At 47.7% G+C, this 14,315-nt stretch overlaps 1 protein-coding gene across 1 annotated transcript; it reads right to left on the reverse strand.

The window, feature by feature from the left end:
• Positions 1-552: 552 nt before the first annotated feature.
• On the reverse strand, positions 553-8,718 carry LOC138815432 (pyrethroid hydrolase Ces2e-like). Its single transcript, XM_070004846.1, has 12 exons — positions 8,600-8,718; positions 6,349-6,553; positions 5,274-5,406; positions 4,493-4,626; positions 4,153-4,411; positions 3,650-3,745; positions 3,215-3,355; positions 2,994-3,074; positions 2,605-2,749; positions 1,962-2,099; positions 1,397-1,469; positions 553-977 (listed from the first exon to the last, which is right to left on the reverse strand). The coding sequence occupies exons 1-12, from the start codon at positions 8,673-8,675 to the stop codon at positions 791-793; spliced, it is 1,668 nt and encodes a 555-aa protein (XP_069860947.1). The 5' UTR covers positions 8,676-8,718; the 3' UTR covers positions 553-790.
• Between the last annotated feature and the right edge of the window lie 5,597 nt (positions 8,719-14,315).

A 14,315-nucleotide genomic window follows, 5' to 3' on the forward strand; every position in this document is an offset into this window, starting at 1 on the left:
AAAAACAGACCAACACAATCAGTTGTTTACAAAAAGCTGAGTAAAAGGAAGTAATTAAATTTAAAGAATGAGAAGGAAGTTCTTGGGATGAAAGAAAAATTCTAACATATGATATGAGAGTTGAACATATGTATGTTCAGGTTTACCAAACTATGCAGGTGAATGGGTGAAAATTGCATATACATTAATCTATAACAAAGTACCGTGTGTGTGTGTGTGTGTGTGTGTGTGTGTGTGTGTGAGAGAGAGAGAGAGAGAGAGAGAGAGAGAGAGAGAGAGAGAGAGAGAGAGAGAGAGAGAGAGAGAGACATTTAGAAATTAAATTGGCTTAATTATTGGATAGTTAGAAATTAGAGAAAAATGGGGCTTACTGAAGGGTTAACATGGAATTTTGACTCTCTACTAGGGGTAAAAAGCCAGAACATCTTCTTGATTTGAACAGGGTCTAGGGACTTGGAGCAGACAAAGGCTGGGGAGACGAGATGAGCAAGAAAGGAAGGAGCCTAGGCTCAGTGGGGGTATGGAGGACAGTAAGCACCACTGGAGTGATAGTTTCATTGCAATGGGGGAATTTATTGAGTGTGTCTAACAAGAGAGTACTCAGGCAAGTTGGTCATGAACATCATGCAGGGAGTTTTTCATAAGTACGGGCTGGTTGGGTGGCTGGCTGGATAAAGAGGGGATGAATGGCTCAGTGAACATTGGAGTCAATTCACATTTCATGGTAAACATGTGGGTGCCTTATGTTGACCGAACCTGAACTCAAGCCCACTCCTCCTGACATAGACCACTATGGCTGTAGGTGCTTCTCCTTAGCCCCCTTGAGCTCCTGGATCTTCTGGGGCAGGGTCTGGGTCCAGAACTTCAGCCTGGAGGCCTTCAGGGCCTGGCCCACAGCAGGATGGATGTCCAGCTGTAGGTAGTGCTCATTCTCATCAAACTTGGGCCAGTGGAGCAGATCCTCGCTGTTGGGGTTCCTGTGGACACACCATCCCAGGAGGAGGGGTGAGGGTCATTCTGAGTCCTTGTGAGACTGGACCAACTGCCTCATTAGAGTCATGCCAGGCAGTCCAAAATATCAGGAGTGGAGGGAATGAGGGAAACTTTTCTGATATAGGAAAACAAGGCCCTACCTCTAGTGTCTGTTCTATATGGCTCAGAGCCACCTCACAGAGGTGAATACAGATGTTTCCACAAAACTGTGGTTCACCGTTCAGGTCTCTGGAGCAAGAAAGTGTGACTTGAACCTACCATGCACTCTCTGTGTGTGAGTGAGTCCTGGGATTTGAGGGGGAGCTGTCACGCAATTAAGGATCATGCGTGCTCATGAGGATGCCACAGGGGATCACTACATGGACCCCATTCTGAGGAGGCAGGGTTAGGTGTAATATCTTACCCATTGCGGGCAAAGTTGGCCCAGTACTTCATCATCTTCCTGCTCAGTAGTTCTTCTTCCTCAGAAAAGTCAGCTGCACAGAGGAGAAAAAGGGTCCATTTCTTGGCCAATTTCAGGGTGCCTACTGCTGCTTTCCACCCTCCATTGAACTGTAGTCTGATCCTCCATAGCAGGCCTGATGCTTTTCCTCTGCCCCACTCAGTATCAGGCAGTCCCATTAACAACCTTCCATTACTCATCCCAGCCTCCAGCTGGGATGAGCGTATTCCTGGACCAGAGGATATTTCTACTTTCAGTTCCTGGGAATCATTTAGGGACATTCATAACTCCCAACCATCACTCTGCACCTATGTCTGACACATGATGTGGGGACAGGTGTTGGGAGCACAGACTCCTTGGGAAAAGCCTTCAATGATAAACACCTGCAGCTTTTTGAATGGTAAGATTTTGCACACTTGATCTTGTCTTCTATCTGAGCTTCAGTTTCTTTATTTCAACTATGAGGAGAACCTACCTACAGGGATCCTAGTGTGGGCCATTCTAGGTTATGGAAAAGAAGACTCACCGTTGCTGCCGTAAAAGGAGAACCCAAAGACAAAGGCAATCTCAGCACCATGGTCAGCCTTCACATGCGGGGGCTTGAGGTCCTTGAAGAGGCTGTGAGGATGTTGGAACTCATAGAAGTAGACAGGGGCATGGGCACCTGGAGGTATAGACAAAGTAGGACAGGTGACTTCTCAATTGGAGTTGTCCTTCCTCATCTTGGCTGATAAGATCACTATGTTGAGGCTGGCTGGAATCTGGACTGTGAAGTGAGAAGCTTCAGGCAGAAAGATGCTTTGCAAAGAACAAAGGTGCTCATCACAGTCAGTGCTCCATTCTCTGTCTTCTAGGATGAGCTTTGAAGCCAAGAATTGTGTATTACTGCCATCTTCCTGGTGACCCCAATAGGAAAAGCTTTGGTTAAATCATGGCTTTCCTATCTGTGTGGTCTTAGACTAGTAAGTGAAGGTCTAAGTTTCCTCTTCTGTAAAGTGTCAGTGATGCCTGTGTCTTACAGTAGCCATGAGAATGTGGGACATCAAGTGCCTGGCACTGGTCCCTTGATAAAGACAAGTGTGGTGAAGTGGACATCACAGAGGTCACCTGGGATGCACAGCTCTAAGCTGCCTACTGCACAGTCAGGCCTCAACTTCCGAGGTACTCACGCTGAAAATGTGCTACTTGCAGTGCAGGCATCACGAATATGACGTCTGCCATCATGTCTTGGAACTGGGCTTGGAGGGTCTGGGGGTCCTCAATGTCCCCCATGTACTCTTCCATCAGCAGGTGAGCATACTCAGCAGGCAGGTGCTGTGCCAAGAGGATCAGAGAGAATCAGGCTAGGCAGGAGGGCAGTGGCAGGGAGGAGGCAGCATCTGGGTGTGTGTGTGGGGAATGGCACTTGACTAGGAGATTAGTGTAGGAGGAAAAAATCATAGCTCTGGTGTAACCCTGCCACAAACATACAGATATTCCACCTTATATTCCTGGAGGTTACTATGTGAACACATTAATTGTGGTTCCCCATCCATTGGGACAGTGTCCAGATTCTTACCATGAGTTCTATTGTATTCTGCATAATAGCTGGTAAGGTCTGTCTATTTATTCCCTTTATGACGTCAGCAAATCCTGAGATCTGAGTGGTGGGGAGACAATTTATGTTTGGAATGACCTGGTCAGTATGGTTTCATGCCCGTCCCACCCTGCACCCCCTTCCACTGACACACATAACAGAGGAGGTACCCAGCCTACCAATGAATTAGAAATAAGTCTCACCGTGGGGATGAGCCAACCATACTCATCATTGTTGACACCAATGATGCTAGGGACAGGGTGGAAGTCAGCAAAGGCCAGCAGCTCCTTGGGGTGCCTGGGTAGGAAGGTCCCATCCACCACAGCAGTGGCTCTCTTGAAGGACTGAGAAGGCATCGATGATCAAGAGTTGAGATCACATACCACATATTTTCTAATGTCCATATGCTATTTTCATCCCATGCCAGTTTTCCCCCAACATTCTCCCCATACACATCCCAAGAGTTACAACACTTAGGTTAGCCTCTGTTAGGTTTCATTTTCTATCCAGGACTACAAGAAGGGAGTCACTGGTTCAGAGTATGAGGATTGAGTGACTCACACTCTGTCTTCCTTTCTCCCTCAGGGAGCAGTGGGCAGGTCCCCCTGTCTGAACCTCACCACACCATTCAGCCTGACCTTGGTAATAGCCAGCATGTCCTCTTCACTCTTGCCCCGCAGGCAGCGCACCAGGGCCTCTGAGTCCACCTGCTCACAGGCAGACAGGTTGGCCACCTGTAAAGCAACCAGGCAGGGGCTGCCTCATCATTCCAGGAAGGAGGATGGGTTTGCCCAGACCCAGATGGGTGCAGTGCTCTTAAATCTCCCAGGGTATGGAGTGTGGGGTTGCAGGAATGAAATTGTTCCCACTTCTCTGATGCTCAGAGGCCTCAGCCAGAGGGGCCATTCTCCCCTGCTTCCTTGCATAATTCTGTCAAGGATGATGGAATTTGGCCACAGAACCTACACAGCTTCTGTGAGGCAGAGAGGTGTGGATTCTGACCCCTAACACTGCAGCAGTTCCCAGGGAGATATTTCCAAGGTGCCTCCTTGGTCCCTGTTGTTCCCACAAAACAGAGAACCAGAGGCTGTGAGGATGAAGGGTGAAACTGGGTCTGGGCTGGATGGCTGAGGGCACTCACCTTGATAACCACCTCAGAGGAGTTGGAGATTAAGCCAAATGGCAGGGCCACCCCACTCTGCATGATGGCCCCATGGAAGAGTCCTTGGGACATGGGGGACAAGACATGTGAGGACACACTCATGCCACCTGCAGACTCCCCAAAAATGGTGACACGGTTGGGGTTGCCTCCAAAGTGGGCGATATTCTGTTGGACCCAGCGTAGGGCGGCCACCTGGTCCAGGAAGCCCCAGTTTCCAGTGGCATGCTGGTCTCCAGTGCTGAGAAGTGGCAGAGACAAGGGTCACAGGACTGTCCTGACTCTGCTTGGCTCTTATTGCCCAACTCAATCCCAGGCTCACCTGAAGAAGCCTAGGATTCCAAGGCGGTACTGGATGGTGACCACCACCACATTCTCAGTGGCTGCCAGCCTGGATCCATCATATAAGGAAGCCATGCCCATAATCAGTCCACCACCATGGATCCACACCATTACCTGGCAAAGTCAAGACAGCTGCTATTGATTCTCATTCATCCCCAATTCTACCTCTGGCATCCATTACACTGTCTATGGCTTTGGCTGTATGCAGATGCCAACATGGAAAGAACTCCTTCAGGACCTTCTGAACTCGGCCCTTGGTGAGGGTTCCAAGTTCAGTCACTATCCTTGAGGTCCATATCAGGAATCCAAATTTGAATTAATAGCTCCAAGCTGGAGTATTGGTGTCCTTACTTTCTTACCCACCTAAAGTGGAAGAAAAGGGGGGATTTTCCTGACTGTCTTACTTTAATATGAGTCAAAAATGATCACATGCTAGCATTGGCACAATTGGCATCCTCGAGTTGGGTGATTTAAAAGTTCAGCATTGGGTTCCTCAGGTGGTCTTCTGGGATCAAGTTGGCAGAGGAAGTTCTTGTTTGATGAAAGAACCAAGGTTTCTAACGTCTGGGAGCACTTAGGACTCTGAATCCCTCTGTACCAGTGGTGAGTGACCCTCTCTTTATAATTGGTTTTTGGAACCTGATAATGAAACTTCTCATTAGGTTCCACAATTCCTGAGACCCTAAGCTGTTCTTTCCACTACTAAGAGTCTTGCAGAAGAAATGTCCTCCCACCAAGGCCAGCCAAGTCCTGACACTCACAGGCAGGTTAGAGCCCTCCTGGGCACTGGCAGGTGAATAGATGTTCAGATAAAGGCAGTCTTCAGACATGGAGATGGGAAGTTTGGATAGCTTCAGAATCATTGTATTCATTGCATCAGATGTTTGAAGACACCTGGTTACAATAGTAGACAATTATTTCAGAATTTGTTTCATGGCCAAAAATCTTTGGACAAGATTTATTCCCAGCCACAGTGAACTTCTGCTGCACTGGTGCCCTGTTTATTCAGAATCTTTTCTCATGTCTTTCTCAACCACATTGCAGGCCACATGCCTGTGATGGGTGAGACTCTCCATCTCAAGCTAGGATAGACCTCTGACCTCCTGGAAGCCTTTACATTGTTGGGCACATTGGATTTCTCTCCTCCTAAGCCCTGGAAATCTTGACTCATAGAGTCTTCTAGTAGCATTGTCTGCAAGGGTAGACATTTATACCTTCTCTCTGTGCCAGTTAAAGCCTGGCCAGGGTTGCTGCCACCACACCAGTGTAGTATGAATGAATGAAGCTCAGTTACACATAGGGTAGTGGGACGTTACTGAAATCCAAACTCACAACCCAAGAGAACCACATTCTGTCCCACATGACTCCAGTCGGAAGCACATAGACTTTTCTCTGCCAGTACCACTTGGCTCTTTGAGTAAGCACAGTGACTGTGGAGCTTGGCTTCTCCAAGGAGCCCCCACTGCTGCCTTCCTCAGGGAGCTGTAGCATCTGCTGCTGGACCAGGAGCTCTGTCAGGTCCATACAGCCCAGGTGAACCTTTCCCAGGGATGCCTCCCCTGGTGGCAGAGAACAATTGGCATGATCCAAGTCATGGCACAAGTATACCTCTGTGCTTTGGCACCTGGTGCCTAGCACTGTTCATATGCAAAGTCAGAGCTATGAGCCTGGCAAGGCTGCTCCACACACTGAATCTCAGCAAATTCATTGGGAAAATGGACATGGGAAATGCTGCAATGCAAAGAAAATGGAGTGTGGGGTTTACATGGGAGAAACCCTAAGCTTGGGCCAGGGTTCCCATTATATCACAGAGATTCTCACCCCACAAAAGCTTACATGGCTGGGTAGGAGGTGGCATTCCTTATACCACTCCAGGCCTCAGGGGGCTCTGGAGGGGCAAACCGCAGTGGTCCTACAGGTGGCTTGGCAAAAGGAATTCCAAGGAAGGTGTGCACTCCCACATCGGTGTCATTCACATGGATGAGGCTGCCCCGCACCTGCCCGGTGTGTGTGGTTCTGATGGGGCTGGCTGGGTCCTGGCCTGTGGGTGGAGAGATGCACATGAGAGTTGGGTGTGCCCCATCAGCTGCCACTCATGCTGTGGCTCCTGTTGGCTCTATGCCATCCACTGTTCAGTCAGGCAAGGTCCTCTCATCTGCAGGTTCAATGGTTTTACATATTTTCTGCTGGCATGACTGTGCCCCAACACCACTGTTTTCACTGACTGACCCAGGCCTTCCTACCAGGCAGGCTTCCTGAGGTTCTTTGGGAGTTGATAGCATCATTAAGCCCTAGGAGCTTCCAGGTTGGGTCTTAGGTGATTGGAGAATAAGCATCATTTCCAGCAATCTAACAGGTTTTGCCAGGGACTAGCAGGATTCTGAGAATTGGACTGAACATTTCCAATTCTCAAGGAACTTACACTGGAGGTGTTAAAAATGCCAAGAAGAAGAAGGGCTGCAAGGAGGGAGTCACACAGTTCTGATTACTTTGTGAAAACCCTGGCTGGCCTGTGTTGGGGATTGAGGAGGGAAGAGGCCATTGGAGATCATCTTATGGTCCACATCAACCTGGTTTGTACGATTGTGATAATTGTTTAAAGGGTTGCTTCATACACTGGGTATATTTCTCCTAACCTAAGACAGCGTACCCTTTTGTGTGTGCTCACATTTGATAGCTCCAAAATTCCTGCTCCTTCAGGTGTTTCGAGACATACAGTCAGGCCCACAATCTCTGGCTATTTTGTCATTGGTACCAATTCCACCTCTACTGGAATCTTTTCCCCCCCTTCCCCAGTATCACCTTCAGGTCCCAGAAGTTCACAAATCTGACCTGCTATATAAGAAAAGTAACTCTCCTGCCCCTAAACACTCTCCAGGAGCTATTGTGAATCACAAAGTTTCATGTTTGAAACTATCATGGTTGAAGCCATGATAGCAACTACAAATAGACATCATAGACAGCAGTTTCCCAATATCTTCCAAAGTCCAAAGACATAGCAATGACCTTCATGTTATCTATGCAAGAGATTTTGGCTAGATGAGAACTCTGACCCTGGACCTCACAGTGCCCACTCATGCTTCATAGTTGTTACAGGAAAGGATAAACATTGCTCAAAGGTTCCTGTTAGAAACCAGCTACCTGCATGTTGCTTCAAGCCCCTCATGAAATGTTATGAGGAAGCTGAACCATGAAGTGGCAAAAAAAATGACCCTTAAATTAGGAGATTTCAAACCCTGGGTCTTCTGGATAGCAAGATTTGCACAACCAACTCCTCCTGTTATAAACCATTGTTATCTTGTACTCACTATCTTAGAATTACTAGACAGATCCTGATCAAGAACAGGTAAGGGAGGGAATCTGGTAGGAGTGGGCCATGGGTGAGCTGAGGGGGAACTCCTTAGGTCAGATTAAATAGGAGAGCGTAGGGGAGTTCATCAGGGCCTGTCCCAGCTTGGTCTGGGGTGAGGGGAATCGAAGTCGTAATACATTTCTGGATATAATTCTCTGTTGGCATGAGTTATTGATAAGGACATGGGGACTGTGAAGCAGGCACAGGGAAGATCCTCTTTGCCCTGGAAGCTAAGCCAAGCCTTTGTCCAGAGTTGATACCTAGGTGATAGAAACCCAGGGGCATCTCATTTCAACTTGATGATGTCTGTCTAGGAATTCCAGGACCAGAAATCTATTCCAGGGCCTATTGGGCCATGCCAAGATGCTTCTCTGGTGATGAAGGGGACCCACTCAGAAACAGAGGATAGTGTGAATGACAATTACACAAGCAAATGCAGGAGCAGTTACAACTACAGCTGCCACAACACACAGAGGAGGGGAATGTCTAGAATCCCTGACATTGCCTGACGTATGTCAGTGCACCTAAGACTCTTTCATATTGGGTTCACTCCTCTGTCTCCTCAGGCATCTATGAGCCCCTCTGAACTGTGGGCATTTTGTGGATGATTAAGGAGAACAATTTTCCCACAATATCATTTGTCATCTTGACAACCTCAAACTCTGCTCTACACAATGTGGCAGATCTTACCCAGGTCCCTGCCCGTGCCCCCCAAGCCCTCTGCAAGAGTCTTACCCTGGATCTGGAGTGGGAGAAGTAGGAGCCCACAGATTACTGTGGTCATCCAGGCAGGAATTCGGTCTAGCGGCATGGCTGGCTCACAGGACTGTTTCTGTGTATTTATGTGGCACACTGCAACTCACCCACAGGCACAGCTTACCTAGACTTTGCCCAGACACCTGGGACTGGGGGAAGGGGACCTGGGAGTGGGTGCCAGGGAAAGTAGTTTCTATGGGAAAGTGGCACTGACAGGGCAGTGGTCACAGGACGTCTGTGTGTGAGCCCTTTCCTTCTCCTACTTTCCCTTTGCCCTCTTCCAGAGGATCTGAAAGGCTTCTGCAGCCTTGAGATACTGGGAACGGTCATTGAGGTGAAGGTTGTAATGGAGAAATTTCGGGGCTGGTCTGCAGAGGAGCAGGCTCAGGATCCTGTCCATGGACAATGGAGCATTTGAGCACTTGCAGACACAGGGAGCTATGACTTGTTCATTTGGAAATTCCTCCTTTGATTTCATTGTTCATAGATTACCAATTCCTCCTCAAGGTTCCTCATCCCTTAAAGTCATAGTCTGAGGGTCTGCATGGACCCCTTCCTATTTACGAATGGCTGTCCATTCAAACATACTTGGCATTTAAGGACCTGTTCCTAAATTCACCCTTTCCCCAATCTGTGGCTATCCTGACATGTCAGATCAAGGGCAGTCATTTACCCACTTGAAAAACATTTAAGGGAAACTTGCTGGTTGCAACACTGTAAGAAGGCAGGGCTCTCTGGGCCTCTGGTAATCTGGGGGTCAGCTCAGTAATTGGGAGCTTGTGAAACACGTAGAATCCTGCTAAGATGAAGTGAGAGAGCAGGGGCCAGGAGCTGCAGCCCAGCCTGACTTCCCCGAGGACGTGGTGCCAGGCTCAGACTTACACGGTCTTGACTGCCTGTGGGAACTAGCTTTAAGTCTTCTATCTGGTACACAGTACTGTCGAGAACCTACAGCCTGGCACCACAGGCTTTTCTTTTGGTGCCGTTCCTGCATTCCCCTTGCATGACATTGCTAAAGATTCTACGACCTTCTCCATTCCTGTCATGAGGTCTGCTGTGTACTTAAGGTCTCCAATCTAAGGAACTTGGCCCAGGACATGGTCCCAGGTCCTTCTTTGGCAATTTCTCTTCTCAGATTCGCAAACAGAGATGGGTCATCATCAGCACAGGTTTATTGCAGAGCCTTCAGCCAAAGCTTAATGATTCACTCCTGCTTACAGGCTAGGTTTTTGTGGTAGCTTTTTCACTCAAGGCTAGTGTTGAAGCTCCATTGCTGGCATTTTTCCTGCTTAACAGTAGATAAGAATCTCATCGACTTTCCTATCCAGGCTGGTTTCAAACTGCAATCCTCAGATCTTGGTCTCTTGAGAGTTAGGTTCAGGCCACCAGCACATGGCTTAACCCACGCATTCTGGTGGAGGTTGATCAGAAAGTAACTAATAGCGAGATACAGATATTATGCAAACTGGGCACAGCTGAAGAAGGGAGGGAATGACACAGAGGTGATAGTTCAATGTCCTGTTCTGATGCCAGCCAAATGGGATACAGCTGGACAAGGGGCGAAGGTGAGGCTGGAGTGTTTGTAAATCCGGGCATTGGTCTGGAACCTCAGGATAAGGACATTTGGCTACTCAGAATTAAGAGCTCTTTCTGAGCCTCATTCCCTAATCTAATTAGCAGTTGGGCTGGAGGGCTCAGAAGCTAGGTCCTTGAAATTCAGGGGTGAGTAACAAGTTCTTTTATTTTCATTGAAGATCACCATACTTCTTCTTAATACTGTGGCTGTGGTGTACCACTGCAAGGCTGAAGGTGCCCATGTGGCCCATCCCTTCCTGTACCATCATTCAGAGACCCTGGCATCCACAGTAACCAGGCTAATAATAAAAACATGGAATGAAAGGGTTTTTAGAAGCATTTTTGTATGTTTGAGGATGTTGCTGAAAACTTACATATACTTAGTGATCTGGACAAAGATGAAGAGACAGAGCCAGGATAGAAACAGAGAGAAAGAGGACGGGGAAGATGGAGAGAAAGAAAGAGTGAGAGAGGCAGACTCAGATAGACAGACAGACACAGACACAGTGAGACAGAGAGGGACAGAGAGAAAGCATCAGAGAAACAAGCCAGGTGACTGTGTCTCCCACCTGTAAGCCTAGCTTCTCAGGAAGCAGAGAAAGAGGGTCTGGGTTTGAAGGCAGCCAGGGAGGAAATTCAGTGGCACTTTTATTTCCAATTAAGCAACAAAAACCCCAGAATAGAATCCAATAGAAATGAAAGCATGTGTTTACATAAAGTTAGGTTCAAAGTGTCCTAAAACATGGTTAATAATAGCAAAAAATGTGTCACAATCAGATGTGCATCCAGCTGCATGTGGATAAAAATTGGTGTATGTGTTCATAGAAGGTATTCCTCAATAAAAGAAAGGAAGTGCACTTGATTCTCAGGGCCTTAATTGTAGTGATTACAACCACAGATAATTCACTTAATATGATATGCTAGATTGGGCCATTATTTTTTCCAAATTATGTAAAACTCTATAGCAACTAAAAACAATTGGGCCAGGAAGTAGTGGCTCTTGCCTAGCAATTCAGGATGTTGAGATCTGAAGATCAAGGTTCAAAGCCAGCACAGGTAGAAAAGTTTGTGAGACCCTTATGTCCAGTTAACCAGCAGAGAGCCAGAAGTGGAGTTTGCCTCAACTGACAGAGATCCAGCATTGAATAGAAAAAGCCAAGTGAGAAGGCAAAGCCCTGAGTTCAAGTCCCAGTGCTGGAATAAAAAACAAGCAAACACAATCAGCTATTTGCAAAAAGCTGAGTAAAATGAAGTAATTAACTGTAATGAGTGTGAAGGGATTTCTTTGGATGAAAGAAACATTTTAGCATATGCTATGGCAATGGATGTGGGTGAATTTAATTGCATATATATTAATCCATAACAAAGCTCTTTGGACAGTTGTGTGCATGTGTGTGTATGTTTGTCTTAGAGACACTTAGAAATTAAATTGTTGGCTACTTAGAAGTTAAAAAAATAAGGCTTGCTGAAGGGACAACATGGGAATTTAACCCCTGTAGGGGTAACGGGTTCAGCGCATCTTCTTCATTAGAAGAGGGGCTGGTGGCTTGGAGCAGACAGAAATGGGGGAGACGAGATGAGCAAGAAAGGAAGGGGCCTGGGCTCAGTGGGGGTATGAAGGATAGTAAGCACCACTGGAGTGATACAGTTTCATTGCCATGGGGGAATTTATTGAGTGTGTCTAACAGGAGAGTGCTCAGGCAAGTGGGTCATGAACATCATGCAGGCAGTTGTTCATAAGGATTGGCTGGTTGGGTGGCTGGCTGGATAAACAGGGAATGAATGGCTAAGCGAATGTTGTGGTCAATTCCTATTTGGTGGCAAATGGGTGGGCACCTCCTGCTGACCCTTCCTGCACTTGAGCCTACTTCTCCTGACATAGACCACTGCAGCTCTACTTGCTTCTCCTCACCCCCACCCTTGAGTTCCTGGATCTTTTGGGGCAGGGTCTTGGTCTAGGCCTTCAGGGCCTGGCCCATGGCAGGATGGATGTCCAGCTGTAGATCAAACATGGGCCAGTGGAGCAGATCCTCACTGTTGGGGTTCCTGTGGACACATGCTCCCAGGAGGCGGGGTGTGTGTGGGGGAATGAGGGTCATTCTGAGTCCCTGTGAGCCTGGACCCAATCACCTCATTAGAGTCATGCCAGGCAGCCCAAAAGATCAGGAGTGGGGAGAATGAGGGAAACCTCCCTCTAGCGTCTGTTCTGCAAGGCTAAAAGCCTCCTCCCAGAGGTGAGTGCTGATGTTTCCACAAAACTTCCACCTCTCAGATCTCTGAGGGAAGAGAGAGTAACTTGCACCTACAATGACCTGTCCCTGTGTAAATGAGTTCTGGGGTTTGAGGGAGAGCTATCATATAACTAAGATCATGCATGCTCATGAGGATGCCACAAGGGAATCACTAAGTGGACTCCATTTGTGGGAGGCAGGGTTAGGTGTATATTTCACCCATTCTGGGCAAAGTTGGCCCAGTACTTCATTTTCCTCCTTCTCAGTAGCTCCTCAGAAAAGTCAGCTGCACAGAGAAGAACAAGGGTCCATTTCTTGGCCAATTTCAGGGTGTCTACATCTGCTCTACACCCTTCATTCAACTGTAGTCTGGTCTTCCATACCAGACCTGATCCTTTTCTCCTGTACCACCCAGGATGAGACGCTCTCATTGTACAACCTTCCATTACTCATCCCAGCCTCTAGCTGAATGCACCAGTATGTATTCCTGGACTAGAGGACTTTTCTATCCTCAGTCCCTGGAGTTAACTTAGGACCTTCATACCTTCAAATCCTCCACTCTGTACCCATGTCTGACACTTCATTGCAGGTGGGGACAGATGTTGGGAGCACAGGCTGCTTGGGAAAAGGCTTGGAATGTAAACACCTGCAGCTTTTTGAGTGGTAAGATTTTGCACACTTGATCTTGTCCTCTCTTTGAGCTCCAGTGTCCTATGTAGACCATGAGGAGAATCTACCTACAGGGATCCTAGTGTGGCCCATTCTAGGTTACAGAAATGAAGAAGACTCATGGTTGCTGTCATACAAGGAAGACCTGAAGACATAGTCAACCTCATTAGCATGGCCAGCCCTCACATGCAGGGGCTTGAGGTCCTTGAAGAGGCCGTGAGGATGTTGGAACTCATAGAAGTAGACAGGGGCATGGGAACCTGGGGGTTTAGACAAAGTAGGACAGGTGACCTCTCGATTGGAGTTTTCCTTCCTCAAGTTGGGTGATAAGATAGCTAGGCTGAAGCTGTCTGGAATCTGGACTGTGAAGTGAGAAGACTAAGGCTCCAAGAGGCCTTGCAAAGAATGAAGGTGGTCATCAAGTCATCCTCTGACTTCTAGGATGAGCTTTGAGGCCAAGAATTGCATTTGACTGCCATCTTCCTGGTGACCCCAATGGGAAGAGCTTTTGTTAAATCAAGGCTTGGATTTCCCAGCTATGTGGTCTTTTACTAGTCACTGACTATCTAAGCTTCCACTTCTTTAAGGTGCCAATGATGCCTGTGTCTTACAGTAGCCTTGAGGACTTACTGACCTGTGTGACATCAAGTGCCTGGTACTGGGGTCTTGAGAGAGACAAGGGTGGGGACTTGGACATCACAGAATTGCCCTGGGATGCAAGGTTCTAAGCTGCCTTTTGATTAGTCAGATCTCAGCTACAGATGTACTCACACTGAAAATGTGCTACTTGCAATGCAGGCATCACAAACATAAAGTCCCTCATCATGTTTTGAAGCTGGGTTTGGAGGGTCTGGGGGTCCTCGGTGTCCCTCATGTACTCTTCTATCAGCAGGTGAATACACTCGGCACAAGTTCTATGCCAAAAGGATCAGAGAGAGTCAGGCTAGGCAGGCAGCGCAGTGACAGGGAGGGGGCAGCCTCTGGGTAGGGGGATGGGACTTGGGATGGGACATAGTATAAGGGTGAAAGAGCCTAGCTCTGGTGTAACCCTGCCACAAACACACATATTCCACACTGTATTCCTGAAGGTTACTGTGTGAAGAAATATCTTGGGGTTACCCATCTGTTGGGGCAGGTGTCCAGATCCTTACCATGAGTCCTACATGTTCTGTATAACAACTGGCAAGTTCTTTCTATTTATTCCCTTTATGGTGCAAGAA

Source organism: Dipodomys merriami, unplaced genomic scaffold, assembly GCF_024711535.1.
Source record: "Dipodomys merriami isolate MVZ:Mamm:240054 unplaced genomic scaffold, mDipMer1.0.p SCAF_64, whole genome shotgun sequence".
Taxonomy (NCBI): Eukaryota; Metazoa; Chordata; class Mammalia; order Rodentia; family Heteromyidae; genus Dipodomys; species Dipodomys merriami.

What these genes read in the sequence shown, in the direction of transcription:
- LOC138815432 (XM_070004846.1), bottom strand. Translation starts at nt 8,675, where the DNA reads ATGCCGCTAGACCGAATTCCTGCCTGGATGACCACAGTAATCTGTGGG. An exon ending in ATGGTTGGCTCATCCCCACG is followed by an intron (nt 3,075 to 3,214) that starts GTGAGACTTATT and finishes CCCACCACTCAG; the next exon opens with ATCTCAGGATTTGCTGACGT. An exon ending in GCAAGTAGCACATTTTCAGC is followed by an intron (nt 2,100 to 2,604) that starts GTGAGTACCTCG and finishes CTATACCTCCAG; the next exon opens with GTGCCCATGCCCCTGTCTAC.